This window comes from Eptatretus burgeri, chromosome 1 (assembly GCF_056783735.1).
Source record: "Eptatretus burgeri isolate ZD-2024b chromosome 1, Ebu_testis_v1, whole genome shotgun sequence".
In the NCBI taxonomy this organism is placed as follows: Eukaryota; Metazoa; Chordata; class Myxini; order Myxiniformes; family Myxinidae; genus Eptatretus; species Eptatretus burgeri.
Genome location: NC_140961.1, coordinates 64960005 through 64977731, shown reverse-complemented (window position 1 = coordinate 64977731; position 17727 = coordinate 64960005). Strand labels below are relative to the sequence as shown.

Genomic DNA, 17727 nt, shown 5'->3' with positions numbered 1-17727 from the left:
GGAACTATGAACCAGAATAGCACGAAGTTCCTTGACTTTGCAAGAAGTCATGGACTTAGGGTGGCTGGTTCATGGTTTCAGCGCCCACAAGCTCATCGCTGGACTTGGTATTCCAACGCTGGTGGTGTGGCAAAGGAGATTGACTATGTCCTCATTGACGGTTGTTGGAGAATGATCCAGAAGTGCAGGGTCTAACAGAGTACTCAGTTCCTCAATACTGACCACAGGCTTGTTGTAGCAACTCTAAAGCTGCACCTTAAATCCTGGAGAATGGTACCATCCCAGCCTCGGCTGGATGATGGCAAGCTCAGGGATGAGAGAGTACCTGCGGAGTTTGCGAACAGGCTGAGTGGACACTTGGGGGGTCTGGGTGCTTTGGGGGGGGGGGGTCCTGAATAGTTGTGGAGTGCCTTCAAGACCACCGTCCTTGATGTTGCCTTTGGATGTCTTGGAACTCACCGCAGGGCAAAGAAGAATTTTGTCTCAAGGGACACTGGATACCATTGACCAGAGTCGCATGGCCAGGCTGAATGGCAGAGCTGAGCTGTTCAGGGAGCTGAGGCGTAAAACTGTACGTGCACTGAGGGTGGACAAGGAGGCCTATGTGCAAGGAATCTGTGAGGGGGTAGAGCATCACCTGTGGATTCTCGTCCCGCTTACAGGGGAATTCGCGCATTACGTTCATCCAAGCCCATCCCTCGGAGCACTGCAGTTAGAGCAGAGAGTGGTAGGCTCTTGACAGAGGAGTGTGAAGTGAAGGCCCGCTGGGCCGGTTACTTTGAGCGGTTGTACCAGGCTGATCCCCCAGCTGTCGAGTTGGACGTCAAGGGTGTAACAATCCCTGTTGCTGACCCTCGAATCAACTGTGGTCCACCTTCGCTTGTGGAAACACGGGCTGCGGTGAATCAGTTGAAATGGGGCAAAGCTCCAGGGATCTGTTGCATCCATGCTGAACTTCTCAATGCTGGTGGAAATGCTGCACTCGTGTCGTTGCATGCAGTTTTGTGCTCTGCCTGGAACACAGGCATCATCCCAACTGATTGGAAGAGGGGCCTTGTTGTTCCTCTCTGGAAAGGGAAGGGTGATTGCCAAGACTGCAACAACTACCGAGGCGTGACGCTGCTCTCAGTGCCGGGCAAGGTCTTTGCTCAGATAATTCTTGATAGGGTTCGCCACCATCTTCTTGAGCACCAGCGTCCAGAGCAGTCAGGCTCTACACCAAAGAGGTCAACGATTGACCGTATCCTTGCTCTTCGTGTCCTCACCGAACGCAGACGAGAGTTTCGGCAGGGGCTGCTTGCAGCCTAGGTTGATCTCTGTAAAGCGTTCGATTCAGTGAAACGGGATGTCCTCTGGAGGATTCTTGGTCTTCGTGGGGTGCCACCAAAACTGATCGATCTGATGTCTGAACTCTACTCTGGTACTGAGAGTGCTGTGAAGTGTGGTGGTACCATCTCTGACTTATTTCCAGTTGTTACTGGAGTTCGTCAGGGATGTGTACTTGCCCCCACACTTTTCAGCACTTGTATGGACTGGATTCTAGGGAGGATGTCGGAGAGATCAAGTTGCGGTGCATCGTTTGGGAATGTCAAGATCTCTGCCTTTGATTTTGCAGATGATGCAGTCATCTTTGCGGAGACTTTAGACATCCTTTTGGGGGCCCTCGAGATGCTGAATGAGGAGTTGGAGCCGCTGGGATTATGGGTTTCTTGGGTCAAAACTAAGATCCAGGCTTTCGGTGACATCTTGGATGCTGCTGTCCTGTCTGTCTGTTTGTGGTGAGGATGTTGAGGTCGTGGAGAGATTCACTTACCTTGGCAGTGATATTCACGTCTCTGCTGGCTGTGAGTCAGAGGTCAACAGACGTCTGGGTCGGGCCTGGGGAGTCATGGATTCACTGGATCATGGGGTGTGGCGCTGCCGGTACCTGTGCGGGAGGACGAAAATCCGAGTCTTCAGGTCCTTGGTACTTCCAGTCTTGCTCTATGGATGTGAGACTTGGACTCTGACCAAGGATCTGAGACAGACTTAATTCCTTTGGTACTAGGTCTCTTCGTAGAATCCTTGGCTATCGCTGGTTGGATTTTGTGTCCATCGAGTGGTTGCTGAGAGAGACTCGGATGAGATTTGTTACCTGCATAGTCCGTGAGCATCAGTTGCGGCTGTATGGACATGTGGCTCGTTTTCCTGACGCTGATCCTGCTCACCAGATTCTCTCAGCGAGGGAGTCTCATGAGTGGAGGAGGCCAGTGTGCCAACCACGTGCCTCGTGGTTGCAGCATGTTTACCATCATCTCTAGGAGATGGGGATGGGCCTGGCATCTGCCTGGGGGATGGCCAGATGGAGGCCCCTGGAGTACCGGCGGAAAGTGGACGCAGCGACGCGCTGTTCTGGCACATGCTCCCATACCTGACCTGATTACTCGCTTAGTTCCCGGCTACGTACTTTTTACTTTTATTACTTTGGTTCGGGCAGGCGTCGGCAACCTAAACCAGGCCGCGGGCCACTGGGCCACGTTCGGGCCACCTCGCGGGACGCACCCCCCTCCCGACCCGAAAAAATAACAAACACACCTAAAATCAATGATAATAAATGTAATTGTAAATTGAACCTTAAGACCTTCAGCGATCTGAAACAACGAAAAAATATTTAAGACCAAGTTAAGTTGACTCGAAGCGAAAATAATTTATTGTGACGTACAGAGACTGTGATATATGTGGAAGAATCATATGTCCACATGTGTTAAATTTGCCGTCGGTTCAGAAAAATATTTCGCGGGCCGCACCTAATGGAAATCCGGACAAGGCGCCGCGGGCCGCATGGGAGAAGCTCACGGGCCGCAGGTTGCCGACCTCGGGGTTAGGGTCAGATACCCTGGTATTTTATTACCTGGGATTATTAATATTCATCATTTTATTTAATCTGAATTTAATTAACCAATGAGCTAAAGTTGAGTGAGATGATTATGATATTATTGGTTCATAGTTGGCGTCGTCGTTAAAGATTGTGTTCTTGATTTGCATGCCATCAAAAGGGTTCACCAAAGGAATGAGCTAAAATCAGTTGTAATGTGAACATTTATGTAATTCTTTACCTCTCACAAACCATGAGACCAGGAGACGAGGGATAAAGATCTGTTGCTGTCCGGACGTGCACTCTCTTCTTTCCAATTATTGTACATAGTTTGTTGATTTGTAAATATGTTCATCATTTCCACTAGTGCGTGCCCGTACGTACAAAAAAACAACAACTTTGAAACCGCGTGCCTTTGTTTAAGTATCGTGTGTGCCCGTATGTTTTGTTTAAGTATAGTGCGATATAAGTTAGAAAGGTGAAATAAACCATTTTGGTCGCTAAAGGGGCCCAGAACCGTTGTGGGGTCGACATGGTGAAGAAGAAGCTGACAATCCTCTTTATTTATTTTCAACGCTGAATTTCAAATCTCTAATTTAATCATTCTAAATCACACAGTTTAATGAGACACCTTATTCTGTTGGTCTCTCCTTCGTCTTTGTCCTCGTGCAAACGGAAAATTATTCGGATGATAGCGGAAGAGAAATTCCTTCCGGAACGTTATTTTTCCAAGTAAAAATTGCAAGCCGCGGCTAAGGTACTAAGCCTAAGCCTTTTTTAATCAGATTTTCGAGGTAATCTCATTACTACCCTATAGATACTGTATAATCCGAGAACAGAATTCAAAAAGAATTTTCCGTTCGTTTGTCCGAACCGCTTGGGTGAATTTTGATTATTTTTCAACAGCTACCTTTTAAAATCTATAATTTAATCCTCATAAGCCCGACGACCGAATGATACCTCTCGTTTTGTTGGTCTTTCCCTCCCCTAAGTCCAAATACCGATGAAAACATTATTTACATTAACCGCCGCAAAAGCGAGTGGATCAGCGCATTTTATTTTATGTTTCCCAAGTATTCAAAGCTAATTTAGTCACCAAAATACCCACTTTCCTTCGATTTTTCACCCGGTTTTCAATGTTGGGATTTGGGCCACTGTTGTCGACGGCGAAATATGAAAACAGAATTACAAAATATCTTTCCGTTCGTTCGTGCGAGCCGGTAGAGTGAAACCGCGTCATCCTGCACAAGCTCCACCATCTCAATCAGCATACCAGACCGCAAAATCTTTTATTGGCTTATAACTCGACGGTGAAAAGTCACAAGTATTAAACACACACATCATCGTGCTGGTAATAATATCAGGCATCCGGCGATATAAGTTAGAAAGGTGAAATAAACTATTTTGGTCGCTAAAGGGGCCCCGAGCCGTTGCGGCCTAACACTTTCCGAGGCGTGGCGCTCCGGGCCATGAAGCCGCGATTTCTTTCAACACTCAAAATGACGTTACAAAGTCCGAAAACGTCCCAACATACCTCAAAATGTCCAGGTCACGTTCCCTGTTAGTGGGTGAACAATCCAACGTTCTGCTTCGCAATGATAGGAAGGACCGACATTGAAGGATCAAAAAGCGATGTTGCTATGGACGCTTGGCGGGTGGGAGACCATGGCTTGGGAAGCACGGATTCTCAATGTTGAATTGTTAACCTATCATCTTTAATAGAACTATAATAGACCAATAAAACTTTAATACAGATTTAAAAATTTATTCTTGTATTTGAGGAGCATCTCGGCCTGGTTGTACTCGAGCAGCTCGTTTTGTGTTACGTAACTTACGTTCAATGAAAAGCGTGGGGGGGGGCAATCGATATGTTGTCCCCCCTTGATAAAAAGTGGGGGGGGGGACATGTCCCCCACCAATCGACGCCCATACCCTTGGCAATGCCTGCTCTCATCTCCCCTCCCTCAAAGCAACCTTCACACTCTTTCCCCTCCAAGCTTCCCTCTCATCTTTCTCAAAAACTCCCCCCTCACCCTTCTCCCTCCAATCTCCCCCTCACTCCCCCTTCCCAAAGTTCCTCCCCCCCTCACATCCACAAAGCTGCCTCCTTCCCCAGCCTTCTCTCTTCTATCTCATTACTCTACCTCCTCGAATCTTCAACTCCCTCCTCTCTTATTATCCCCCACTGAACCTCAACCCATCACCACCGAGCCTTTTATCCTCCTCATCCGGCCCTCTCCCCTAGCTCTTCTGCAATCCCACATACTTTCAACAACTATCCTTTCCTCCCCCCCCCCTCCTCCTCCCTTGTCATACCCTCCCTCTCTCTCCATCCCCTGCACCTAAAGCTTCCTCCCCTCCCTCTTCATTAAAAGTGTGGACCTCAAATATCCAGGGCCTTCACTCAAACCTTACAGATCTTTCCATACAGGTTGCCACTGACAAAGCAGACATCATCTGCTTAATAGCAACTTTCCTCCTTCAAGACTTATCTCTCCCTGCTTGCACCCTCCTCCAGTATGACAGACCTGAGCCTCGTCCTGGTGTTGGAGTTGCTCTCTTCATCAAATACTCCATTCCTTACTCTCCATGCGCTATCTCACTCCGCCACACCCCCAGGAATACCTCTGGCTACGGCTTCCCTCCACTCCCACTCATGTTTATATGTGTACTGTACCGTCCACCTAACGGTGATGACTGCATTTACGCCTCACTATCCGAAAACATGGACCAACTTCTATATTCTCATCCGAACTCTCTCTTGCTCATAAGTGGTGACGTCAATGTCATCATGCCAGAGAGCCACAATGGGGTTCGAGTTTTCTCTATAAACATAATGCATATTCCCTTTCCACTGATACAGGGGAGAGGTAATTTTGCTACACAATGTATTCCGGAGATAACTACATTAGAGTTCCTCCATGTGTATTGTACGTGTCTCCCCGGGGTTTCTGAAAACCGGCACAATATCTTGCACCAGGATATCTGCCACACCCCCCCCCCCCCCAAAGCCTTCTTCCTTTTCCCCAAACATTGATTCTTTTCCCACTCCACCCATTCCATTTCCTTCCAGTAAACTTCCCCTGTTCTCAAAAATTCCATTCCCCTCCATTACTCCCGCCCCCATCCCCATGATTAGATAATTGGTAGATGGACGAGACTAATTCTACTTGTTATTGTGTCACCAAGGCAGTTTTGACTGATCAGCATCAAGCCAATAATGGTTCCATATCATCTCGACAACATACTTGCATACCCAAGTCGCGTGTCGTGATGTCAATGCAATGAGACTATCTTGTGTATCCCTGGCAGTGAGAGATCTACAGGAGTTTGTGGAAACTCACCTGGAAGAGCCTGGACTGCCCTTTTACCTTTGTAGGTCCAATATGTAGTTTTGTATTTGAAACCAAAATGTTTATTCAAATGGATAATTATTTTATCTTTCAAATTTCAGATTGCTGTCAATTCATAGCTGCATTTAATTTGATAACCTCTTTTTTTACAGTGTTTACTGAGAAAATACAATTGCTATGATGTTGAGCATTTTCATGTTTGCTTGGCCTATTAAATTTGATTACAGCCAACTCTCACCAATTCTTTTTATCCATTCTGCACCTACTTACCTCCACCACCGAAGGTGAAGGAGGTTATGTTTTCACCCCTGTCTGTCGGTCTCTACAGGATATCTCAAAAAGTTTGGACGGATTCGGACGAAACTTAGTGGACAGGTTGGGTATGTGACAAGGACAAATTGCTTCGATTTTGGTGAAGATCCGAATCCGGATCTGGATACGAGAATTATTTACTTTTTAAAGTGATTCTTCACCAATGAGAGATGGGGCCAAAAACTGTATAGCATGATATTTAACCTCCGCCATCGAAGATGGATGGAGGTTACAATTTTCACCCCTGTCTGTTTGTTTGTGAACAGTATTACGGAAAAACTCCTGGACGGATTTCGACGAAACTTGGTGGGGGGGTTAGGTATGGTCCAAGGATCATGCCATTAGATTTTGGACTTGGTACAAAAAAAAAACTTAGAAAAGTTTGCAACTTTTTTTCAAAAATAATTCGATTTTATTTGAAAAATATTTGATTTTTTTTTTTTGCATTTCTACATGTTTTAAGTGATTTCCAACCCCCAAAAAAAATTTGTTAGAGAAAAAAAACCATTTTGCAACTTTTTTTTTCAAAGAAATTTCGATTTTTTTTTTTGGCCATTTCTACATGCGCATCGATCTAGTTTAGTTTAGTTTATTCAATCGTGGTTCAGTCGAGTCTGATCCGTTTTGACCTACAATGAATAGGATATCAGGTTCACTTAAGTGACCCAGCAGTATTGGCGGTGGAGGTTTTGGACTCTACCGAGTGCTCCCCCTCTAGTTCAAAAATGTGTTGGGCCCGATATGTTGTCATGGATCAGGCATTACGTGGTGGAGGTATGCGCTCCACTGGGTGCCCTTCTAGTTTTAATTGGCACTAACTCGTTTGTTTATTTTTAGATTGGTGATATCATTTCTCCTGTCTATCATGTACTAAATAAAACCCATATATACATTCACTGATCCTACTTAGTTGTACAATGTACTCCAGTCAGAGCATCCAGGAGCTCGCAACAATGAAATAATCACAGCAATATGAAAAAAAAAGTTTATTCACCGTAGGCAGGGTGCGCAAGTATTGCAATGTTCCCGTCTGTGCGTTTGTCTGTTTGGCGGGATGGTACCATTCTCCCGGATTTAATGTGCAACTTTAGAGTTGCTACAACAAGTCTGTGGTCGGTATTGAGGAACTGAGCACTCCGGTAGACCATGCAGTTCTGGATCATCCTCCAACGAGCACATGGTCAATCTCTTTTGCCACACCACCAGCGTTGGAATGCCAATCCAGCGATGAGCTTGTGGGTGCTGAAACCTTGAACCAGCCACCCTATGTCTATGACTTCTTGCAAATTCAGGGAATTTGGTGCTATTCAGGTTCACATTTCCAGACCCATGGGGTGTTTTGTGGGATGTTTTAGTCAAATGTCAACGGCCAAACATTGGCCGTTGTTTTTGTGGAGTGGGTTGAGTGGCCATTGCTCTGTGTATGGAATGCAATGCCTTCATTTGTAAAATATTACATCACTTTTAATTTGCATGCAATTAAATTTGGAATCGCCACTTTTTCTTGATAAACACATTTTAAAATGATGAAAAAATTGCAGATTTAAAAGCAGGGATTGCAGATTGCAGGGACGCACTCTGATCTTATTTCAGAGAAATAACCAAATAAATACAATCACAAATAAAGTGTGTGGGGTTTTTTTTTCTTTTTCTTTTGCTGAGCATGGTCGATGTAACACCTATTTGAATTGCTAAGAATTCCATTTGTTGAGAGCCTGTTAAATATGGTGTTTGATTTTTTTTTTTCTTATTTTTTTTTTTTTTCATTGTAGATCATTACCTATAATTACTGTCTGGAGTAATCATTTGATTTGGAGAGGTATTCTTCTATTCTGCATAATGCAAAACACATTGCATTGTCTGATTGGTTGATGTACTTTATTGATGGTTCCCTATGCCAAGGTGAAGATTTATTTATTTTTTGGTCTTTCAGACACTGCTCCACCAAGACAGCTAATGATTGATACATCACAGACTCTATATGAGGTGAGAAATTGCTGGACACAGTGTACATTTTTGGGTATGTAATTAGGCAAAAACATTTGGCAAATCTGCTTTCTGGAACAGTGAAGGCAGTGCAGATTCAGAAGAATGGTTGGGGGAACCTTAAATGTCCAGGGATTCATACCTGGCCAAAAGCTGAGTTTTCTTGCTCATTTTACAATGGGATGATTTCAGAAAAGCTACTTGTTCTTTGAATATGCAGTGCTTTGTTTGTTTAACCATGATTCACACACATTATTTGTGGAAATGCAAACTGTTTATGGTTATCTGTAATGGCTGTGGATTTTACTTTTGTTGTTTGCCCTATTGTCTCTACTTTTGCAGATTCCTGGGTTTTTATTTTTATTATCTTGCCAAAACGAAGTTTTTGCAAGATATGTTAGTCAGCTTGTATGTTTTTTTATTTATTTATTTATTTGTTTTTATTTGTTTGTTTGTCTGTAATCACGTATAAAAAATTCTGCAAAGCACAGTTATCATTGGAAATTTTTGTAACTTCGCATATCAGAGGCCTATAGAGGTCCCTTTCAGTGCACAAAATTTTGAAGGTCAAGGTCAAAGGTCAAGATCACTTTGTCGCAAATCAGGGGAGTCGACGAAACCCTTATTTTTTTGAGTAATTTTGATCGGATCGTCTTCAAACTTCATGGGAATATAGTTCATGGTCTGGCGCTCAGCTGATTAATTTTTGGTGGCGATTGGCCTTGACCTTCATGGTTAGCGCCTCAGGTCAAACATATTTGACCCCAAGGTCAAATTTTCAAGTTTTAGGAACCATATCGTGTAGTACCTCAAATTGAACACCTCGATGAGTGCTTTCTAGATATGTCAAGCTTGAGACATTATGACGTCATTTGGTGACATTATGAGGCAAAAGCATATTTTTCATGGTTACTCTGTAGAACGATTCTCATCGGAATCTCGCGTAGGCAGATATTCCTCAAGGAGTCGCTCCTGGTGGATAGCAGCTCTGTTCACCTCAGTGTGACCTTAAAGAAGTCACACGTGGTCACCTTTTGGCAAGATACAGGTCACCCTGTGGGTGACATTGGTTTATTTATTTTTGTGATTATTGTTTCAATCAAATGAGTGCATCTCCTCCACTATAGTAAGGTTTTTTTTCATGCAATAACTTTATTATGAAGTTTAGGCAGGAAATGTGCTGAATATATTTCTTGCAAATGGCAAAGTGCTACTTTGCAATTTCTCATTCACTTGATTGCAATGGAGAGATGCTGTGGAACGCATATTTCACTCACTGCAGAGAGTATGATGAATTGCTGAGTACTTCAGAATTGCAAAGAGAATGGAAGGCAAGCTATAGGCAGGCTTTATTCTCATGTGAAAATGTGGATGTACAGGTGATGAGTTGTGCATGTCCAGAGGCATTAGTAGGGTAAGAATACTGATTCTGGCTCACTTTTCCCAATGTAAATGAATGGGGGATTTTCAGTGATGAAATTTTTCTTTTTTTTTTCCCTAAAAAATAAATCCCCTTTTTAGCCCAAGGTATATTTATTTGTCTCCCCTTTTAACCTAGGGGCTCTCTATTCAAATAACCTATGCAACAAGATAAAGATTTGTTCAAGTAGTAAAGTCGTAATGTGATTTGTTAAAGGTGATTCTAAAGAAATATCTGAAACGTCTAAGCCTCGGGACACTCTTTATCAAATAACCGATGCATATTGTTTAGCTCACTCATTGAACCTATAAACATTTGTTCATTCTCAAATTCCTTCAATAGTTTAATTTTCTTTGCACAATAATCCCAATCTAAAATATTGAAAAACAAAACATTTGAATCTTTATATTTTTTAAGATACCCCTTTTGTGCTATTACGAAATGATAAACTTCTCTTAATGCTCTTGTTTGACCACCTCCTGAGCCACATATCATTTTGAGATTATAGTAAATTGTTTTTTCATTGTTCAATTGATAACCATCAAAGTTTTCAGTCCATTCAAGGATATTCATTTTTTTCTTTACATCCTCTAACTTACTAGTTTTTAAATTGATTCGCTTATTTGTTTTATTTACCTTTGTTTTAGTTATTTTTTCAATAAGACTTATTTGATATTTTTCACATTCATTATGTTTTCCATTTATATACCAAGACTGAGATTTTCTCCACTCTTCAGTTTGATTAATACTTGGTTTGACCATTTATATATTGCGAAAAAACGCGGCGGGAGCCCTTAAAAAACCCAAACCCATCTATTTTATACACTCCATCATACAATATCCATATGGAACACAATCTATTCCATTATCTAAAATAAATCTCTTATCATCAAAGGCTCCTAATGCCTTTTTATTTACTTCTTCACTATATATATATATGTTATGTTTATAACTTCTTATTGTATTCATTTTCCTATATTCTTCTTTCTTATTCATCAAACAATTATAATAATTTCTAAAAGTTATTGATTTCTTTATTACATATTTCTTTATTCCCTTTAACCTCTTATCAATCTGATCACCATACTTAGAAGCATATGCCTTTGCTCTCAATCCAATAAACTCACTCATTACTTTTCCACCCAACTCATCCTTAAACTTACCAATAACCTTTTCATTCTTTTTGGAAAATAACTCGCTCTTCTTGCTGAAATTACTTGTATCATATACTCCAATATCTTTCTTCATATCTTTATAAACATCATCAGTTTTTATATCTAGGATAAAACTATCAGTGTCCATATACAACAATGAAACATTTTCACCATACTCTTTCTTTAAGTCATTATACAAATAATCATACATCAATATCTTTGATAAATCAAGAACTGCTGTTCCAATATAAATTGGTTTATCCATTACAATACTTTCCTTTTTCATATGAATTGCAGAAAAGTTCTCTGAAAAAACCTCTTCTCTCTCAAAACTTGGTTTATTTATCAATCTCGAAGCTTCTTTCCAAGATGTTGCAAATCTACTGTTTTGCCTGTTTCTAACATTTTCCATAGTCTTTCCAAATACAGCATTATTCATTAATTTATAAAAGTCCCCTTCAAATTTTACTTTTGCATTTTCTCTCATATCTGTATTGAATTGAATATACTTTTTCACCCAAAGACTTTGTTTAAATTTTAAAACTCTATGAATTTTAGCTACTCTCAACCCAGCAGATAAATATTGTCTCAAGTTCCTTTGATGCAAAACATATCCCTCTTTATCATAGAATGTTGTTAATAACTTTTCTGTTGATTTACCTTTAATATTAAAACTTTTATGATAATCACTTAACCATTCTTTCTTTGGGGTTTCTTTCTCACATGCAAAAGGAAGATCTTTATGCTTTATTATGAAGATCACTCGGGTACCTCAAATCAACTTCAAAATAATAACCTTCTTCTTCGTCATTCAATTCCTCTTGAGAAGAAATAACAATATTCATCAAAGCCTTTTCATAATCCTTTTCTTCCACCCACTCTAATTTACCATAAGGCAGAGATTGAGACATTTCCCATCCATACAAATTATTAGCATCAAAATACATCAAATAATTACTATCTTTTTCACTATCATAATTTGGAAGATATTTATTATTTGCTTTAGTATATCTTTTTGAACATACTTGTGATATTCCACCTCTCTTGGACTTCTCAATCATCAAAAGCATATCAACATCACTGAGTAAATCGATATCTTGTTTTGTCATTTTCAACATTGCACTCCAAGCTAAACCAGGAGCTGTGAAATAGTGGGCAGGATCTAATCCATAACAATTTTTATTATGACAGAGTGATCTAAAAGCTTCAAACACATCAGCTAACAATAAAACATCTGTTTTTAGATACAAATCATGATATTCTCCAAGGTTCTTTATCTTAAATATTTTCCAAATTTCTTGTGCGTTTTTATATTCCTTATCACTTATCTCTTCTTCATAAAGGTTATAATAGAAACTTTCTTTTGAAGGAAGTTGTGTTTCTTTAAATCTCATAAATGAATCCATATAACCATAAGGATAAATTCCCTCACTTGTAAGAATTTTCTCTTTACTTTGAATTTCATTCCTTGTTTCAATTTCCTCTCGAGTTAGAATTCCCTCTTTAATCAGAATTTCATCTATAATCAGAATTTCCTCTTTAGTTAGAATTTCATTCTTTGTTTGAATTTTCTGTATAATTAGAATTTCATCTTCAGTAAGAATTTCTTCATTAATTTCCTCATTAATTAGAATTTCCTCTTTACTTTGAATTCTCTCTTTAATCTGAATTTCCTCTTAAGTTAGAATTTCCTCTTTTGGAAAGAATGAATTAAGATTTGGAAAAGAGCCCGTGGAGCTTAGATTTGATGCGAGGTTGGCTTGTGGTGTTCCCATAAACTTGGAAGAATCAAGAAACCTAATACGAGTTATAGGTTTTGTGAATATCATTTTTGTAAATGAAATATACTTTTGACTTGTGTTTGTTATGGCAGAAATATTCCCTGGTGTTTTTGAAAGTTCATTTATAAATAGATGTGTATCATAGTTGGCGCTGTTGTGAAGAAAGACTGGAATAAAAGAAGGTAATTTATAATTAAGATTACAACAGGAATGAGCGGGACCTCTATATTTACCAGTAAGATGACAATGATCCCTAACTTTAGACTCCTCAATTTCCCCCTCACAAATATGACAGATATTGTTCTTTCTAAATTCTAATTTTTCTTCTTTGGTTAATTTCATCGGTTCATTTGTTTCTTTCATTAATTTAGTGAGTCTTATACAATCCTTTTCTAATCGTTTTACAAACTCTTGTGAAGCTTTTTTTCCACTATAATGTTCAAGTTTGTTATACTTTTCTCCAACAGATGATTTGATATAATAACAGAAACCACAAGGAATATGTTTTTGATATTTATTTGTATATGATTCTTTTGGATTAGGAGAAGCAGAATTTATCTTTTTAAGGATACACTCAAAATCAGCGTATATCACAAATGGGTGCATGATAGATTTATTATAATCTTCAAAAGAAATCTTTTCACCAGGTTTAGGCATTGTAATTACACCTGATTTATGATTACTACAATATTTTGAATGTTGTTCTAATCGTTCTTTTGTATGAAATGAATTAAGACATCGCTTACAAGGATATATTTTGTTTGCTGTTCTGAATACCTGAGAAGAGATTAATCTTGATAAATTATTGATGTATGTGTAATGTGAATTCTTTCCAACACTAAAATATAAAAGATCAATGTGTGTTTCTTCATTTTTATAGTTGTTTGAAATTTTTAATATTTGAACTTTGTTTGTATCCGTGAATCCATATACATTAATAGAAAGATTATTCTTTTTCTCAAATTTAGGAATATCTGTTAGTGGCATTGGGAATTTAAAATCTTTAATGTCCAAGGTATTCTCATATTTCATATATTGTTTTACTCTTTCTGAATTACATTTTGGTGGATGTAAGTGAGCAAGAACAGACCAGAGAAAACATTTATCATTATTCTTAATATTAACAACTGCCTTCTTTCATTTTATTTCTTTTGGTAATTCAATATAAGAAGAAGCTTTAAGAGGGTTTGATTTTAGAATGTGTATATCTAAAAAGATGATTTTTTTAATATTGAATCCACTTCCTACCACTGTATTATCAACATCCTCTTGTCTTGATAGTTCTTCATAAACCCCACTATTCAAAAAATCTTGAAATGATGTTATAAAATGAAGATCTGTTCTCATATAAGGAGTTTGTTCTTCATCTTGTCTTTTCGTATTCATTTTCACTCCCATATAAAACTTTAAAGTTTTCATTTCTTTTAATGTCTTTTTAATAAATTTTTCAACATCAGGTTTCACCATTTCAATTGATTCAACTATTGATGATGGACCGGGTTCTCCAAATTGAAAAATCCTTATTTTTATATGCCCTTTAAATGCCCCATCAGTGTTTTCAATATAATAGTCTCCCTTTACTCTAAACTCATTTTTCTTGTGTTTTTGTGATTGAAGATGTCTATTATAACTACTCTTCAAAACATCCTTTGAGCAGATATCACAATGTTTTCTTTCCAACTCAAGAGGAGATATTTTATGAAATAGATGAAATGTGTGTTTGTTGGTTCGGAGGTGTTTTCTATAATGTTTATATTCGTGATTACAAACATCGCAGTACGTTGTATTCACCATATTTATATAATAAAACTTTGCTCAAACTAAAATTTTCTTGATGAAAATTTCGTTTATTTTACAGGTGAATCTGTGCTTAAACTACAATTTTCTTGATGAAAATTTCGTTTATTTTACAGGTGAATCTGTGCTTAAACTAAAGTTTTCTTGATGAAAATTTCGTTTATTTTACAGGTGAATCTGTGCTTAAAACCATTTTATCCTCCAACTTTTTCACTTAATAAATACAATGTTTCAAGACACAAAAGACAAGTTTCAATCAACCTCTTCATTTGTTAAAGATACTGAGAAATATGTCAAGGATGTAAAATTGAACTAAGATAAATATAACAACTATTGGATAAAAACAATTATGGTGGATATGATGAGTTCTTCAATTTACTTCAGTGGAAGGGCTTTTAGTATACCTGGAAGAACATCAATTAAGGTATCTCTAACAAAAGTTTCTCCTCTCCTTCTGGCAATGTATTCAAAACTAGAAAAAGCAATGAAACAAGAAAAGGTATCAAAAAATAAAAACCTTATGGATGAAGCTTTAGAAAGAAAAGATAAGACCATCTGAAATATGCAAGGAGAAATTTGTATTTTTTTCAACAACCCTAAAGATATAAATCCTGATGAAATAAAGGATGTTAATATATCAGGTGAAATGACATTTCGTTCAATTGTAGTTACGGATCATTTTAAAATTACCTTTAATATAAAAAATGTCTCAGTTGAATCTGTTAATGAAAAAATGTATATAGATATCGATGGTAATGTCTTTTCTACTAATTAAATATGAGTCGAGATTCAACTGAAGATTTTGAAGATTATGAGAGTGATTATGATACCGAGAGTTTGCATTCAAACGATAGTTATGACACCGAGAGTTTGTGTTCAAACGATAGTTATGAAAGTATAGATGATTCTGAAAGTATCGAAGATGATATCGAAGATGAATTTCGGTTTAAGTAAAGTTTTACTTTATAAATATGAATAGTTTACTTGATTTTGAGCCTCTTGAATTCCATGATTCTCCATATGACAAATTTGAGAATTGTCCTGCGTGTGAAAGACGGGGATTAAACACAGAGTCAAAAGCCTATAAACAATGTATATTCTGTGATTATCTTCTAATTAATGATAATCAAAAATATAAAAAGGAAAATAATTCTTTTAGATTTACACCAAAAATGAATTACTTTACAAGATTGATTAGAAAAATGAATGTAAAGTACGAGGGTGATAACACACTTTCCTTACAAGGGAAGAAACTGAACGTATTAGAGAAATGTTCAAAGGATTGTTGTTATATATTATTCATGGATGTGATTTTCAGGGAAATATCAACACAAGATATTGCATAAATAAAATAATGGATTATCTTGAAATTAAACCTGAACTTAGGATAAAATATAGTTTCGAAAAAAGCCAACAATAAATTAAATAACCTGTTTTCCAAATATATAAATGAATGATTTTTTACCCATTTGGGAAAATAAGATAAAATTTTACAACCATAAAAATCTCCCAAATTCATTAAGATGCCTCATAGTTGGTTCAAGTGGATGTGGAAAAACCTGCTTACTTTTAAAGATGCTCCTCACTCCCAACTTTTTAGATTATGATAATTTAATAATTTTCACAGAGTCGAGTTTTCAACCAGAGTATCAACTACTCTCACAAGGTTTTAATGCTGGTCTTCAAAAAGAAGATATAATCGGTTTATTTAAACTTCAAAAAAACCTAAATGATTATAACATTGAAGATATAATACAACTATTTTGTTATGCACAGAGATGTAAAAAGAAATCAAAACCGATAACTTGTATTCTTAGTGATAATACGGATGCTATACAGTCTCCCCAAGATTTGGATAAATCCAAAACGAACCTCGTTATCTTTGATGATTGTGTTAATGAGAGAAACCAAACGGTAATGGACAGCTACTACACAAGAGGGAGACATTCTTCTTGTACAATTACAAGATACAATACTTGTACTTCTTGTACAAGTATTGTACAAAATCTTCTTGTACAATACAATTATTTATCTTAGTCAATCGTACTTTCAACTTCCTCGTCGTTCCATCAGAAACAATGCTAATACTTTTATTTTATTCAAGATAAATTCAATAGATATAAACAATTTTTGGAGAGACAATTGTTCTACATTATGTAGTAAAAAGGAATTTGGGGATTACATGAAACACACGACTGAAAAATATAAATATATTGTTGTGAAACAAGATGAGATATTAAATGATATTTTAAAATAAATAAATGGGTGCGAAAGAAAGAGCAAGAAGATTTAGGGAACATCAAGAGTTTTTTTCAAAAGTTGTAAAACAACAGGAAGACATAAAGAAGAAATGCAGACAAAAACTAACGGGTGAAGAAGCATTTGAAAGAAAACGAGAAATTTTTTAAACCACTTTTAAAAACTTCCCAAGAAAAAATTATAGATGTTTCCACAGTTCCCACAATAAAATATACTCCTAAAAAAACTTCAAATGTTAAAAGATTTTGATCAAATGACGGAGGAAGAATTAGAGCATTTAGGAGAATTAAAGGTATATGATGATGAAGGTTTATTTCAACAACTGGAAGAGATGAATCGACCCCCTGATTATATTGTGAATGCTCTTCAAAACATTGAATATTCAGCGGATTCAAAAACCAAAGCAGGACTCATTCCAACAGAACAATCAGCAATATTTCATCTTGTTCAAGAAAAGGTATTGATATTTAATGATGAATTAAGGTTCTTGGGTTCTGCTCAACCCCCTGTTAAACTAACTCCGAGATTAATGTTTCTTCTCACAAAAGATGGAAGACAAGGTTCAACTGTGAGGGATGAATCAAAGTATATTGATAAACCATTGGATATGAAAAATAATGATGATAGAGTATATATTGATCTGCTGAACACTCTAAATTATAGGGTTAGTATTTCTAGTAAAAGTAGGAAAAATGAGAAGGAGAAACACATTATTCAGGCTTTAAGTATCCTTGGTTCAGGTATTAGTTTTCTTCCAAATGACCCATCACAATTAGTTAATAGACTGTTATTGTTGTGAGGTAGTAAGAAG

General features: G+C 37.6%; 1 protein-coding gene across 2 annotated transcripts in view; it reads left to right on the top strand.

The window, feature by feature from the left end:
- The window catches only part of ASPSCR1 (ASPSCR1 tether for SLC2A4, UBX domain containing), a 100456-nt gene that overhangs the window by 49240 nt on the left and 33489 nt on the right, over positions 1 to 17727 (top strand). For both annotated transcript variants that reach the window (XM_085886290.1, XM_085886300.1), the window contains 2 exons: positions 6167 to 6229; positions 8453 to 8505. In XM_085886290.1, coding sequence (XP_085742416.1) covers positions 6167 to 6229; positions 8453 to 8505 — 116 coding nt within the window. The remainder of the gene's footprint in view (positions 1 to 6166; positions 6230 to 8452; positions 8506 to 17727) is intronic.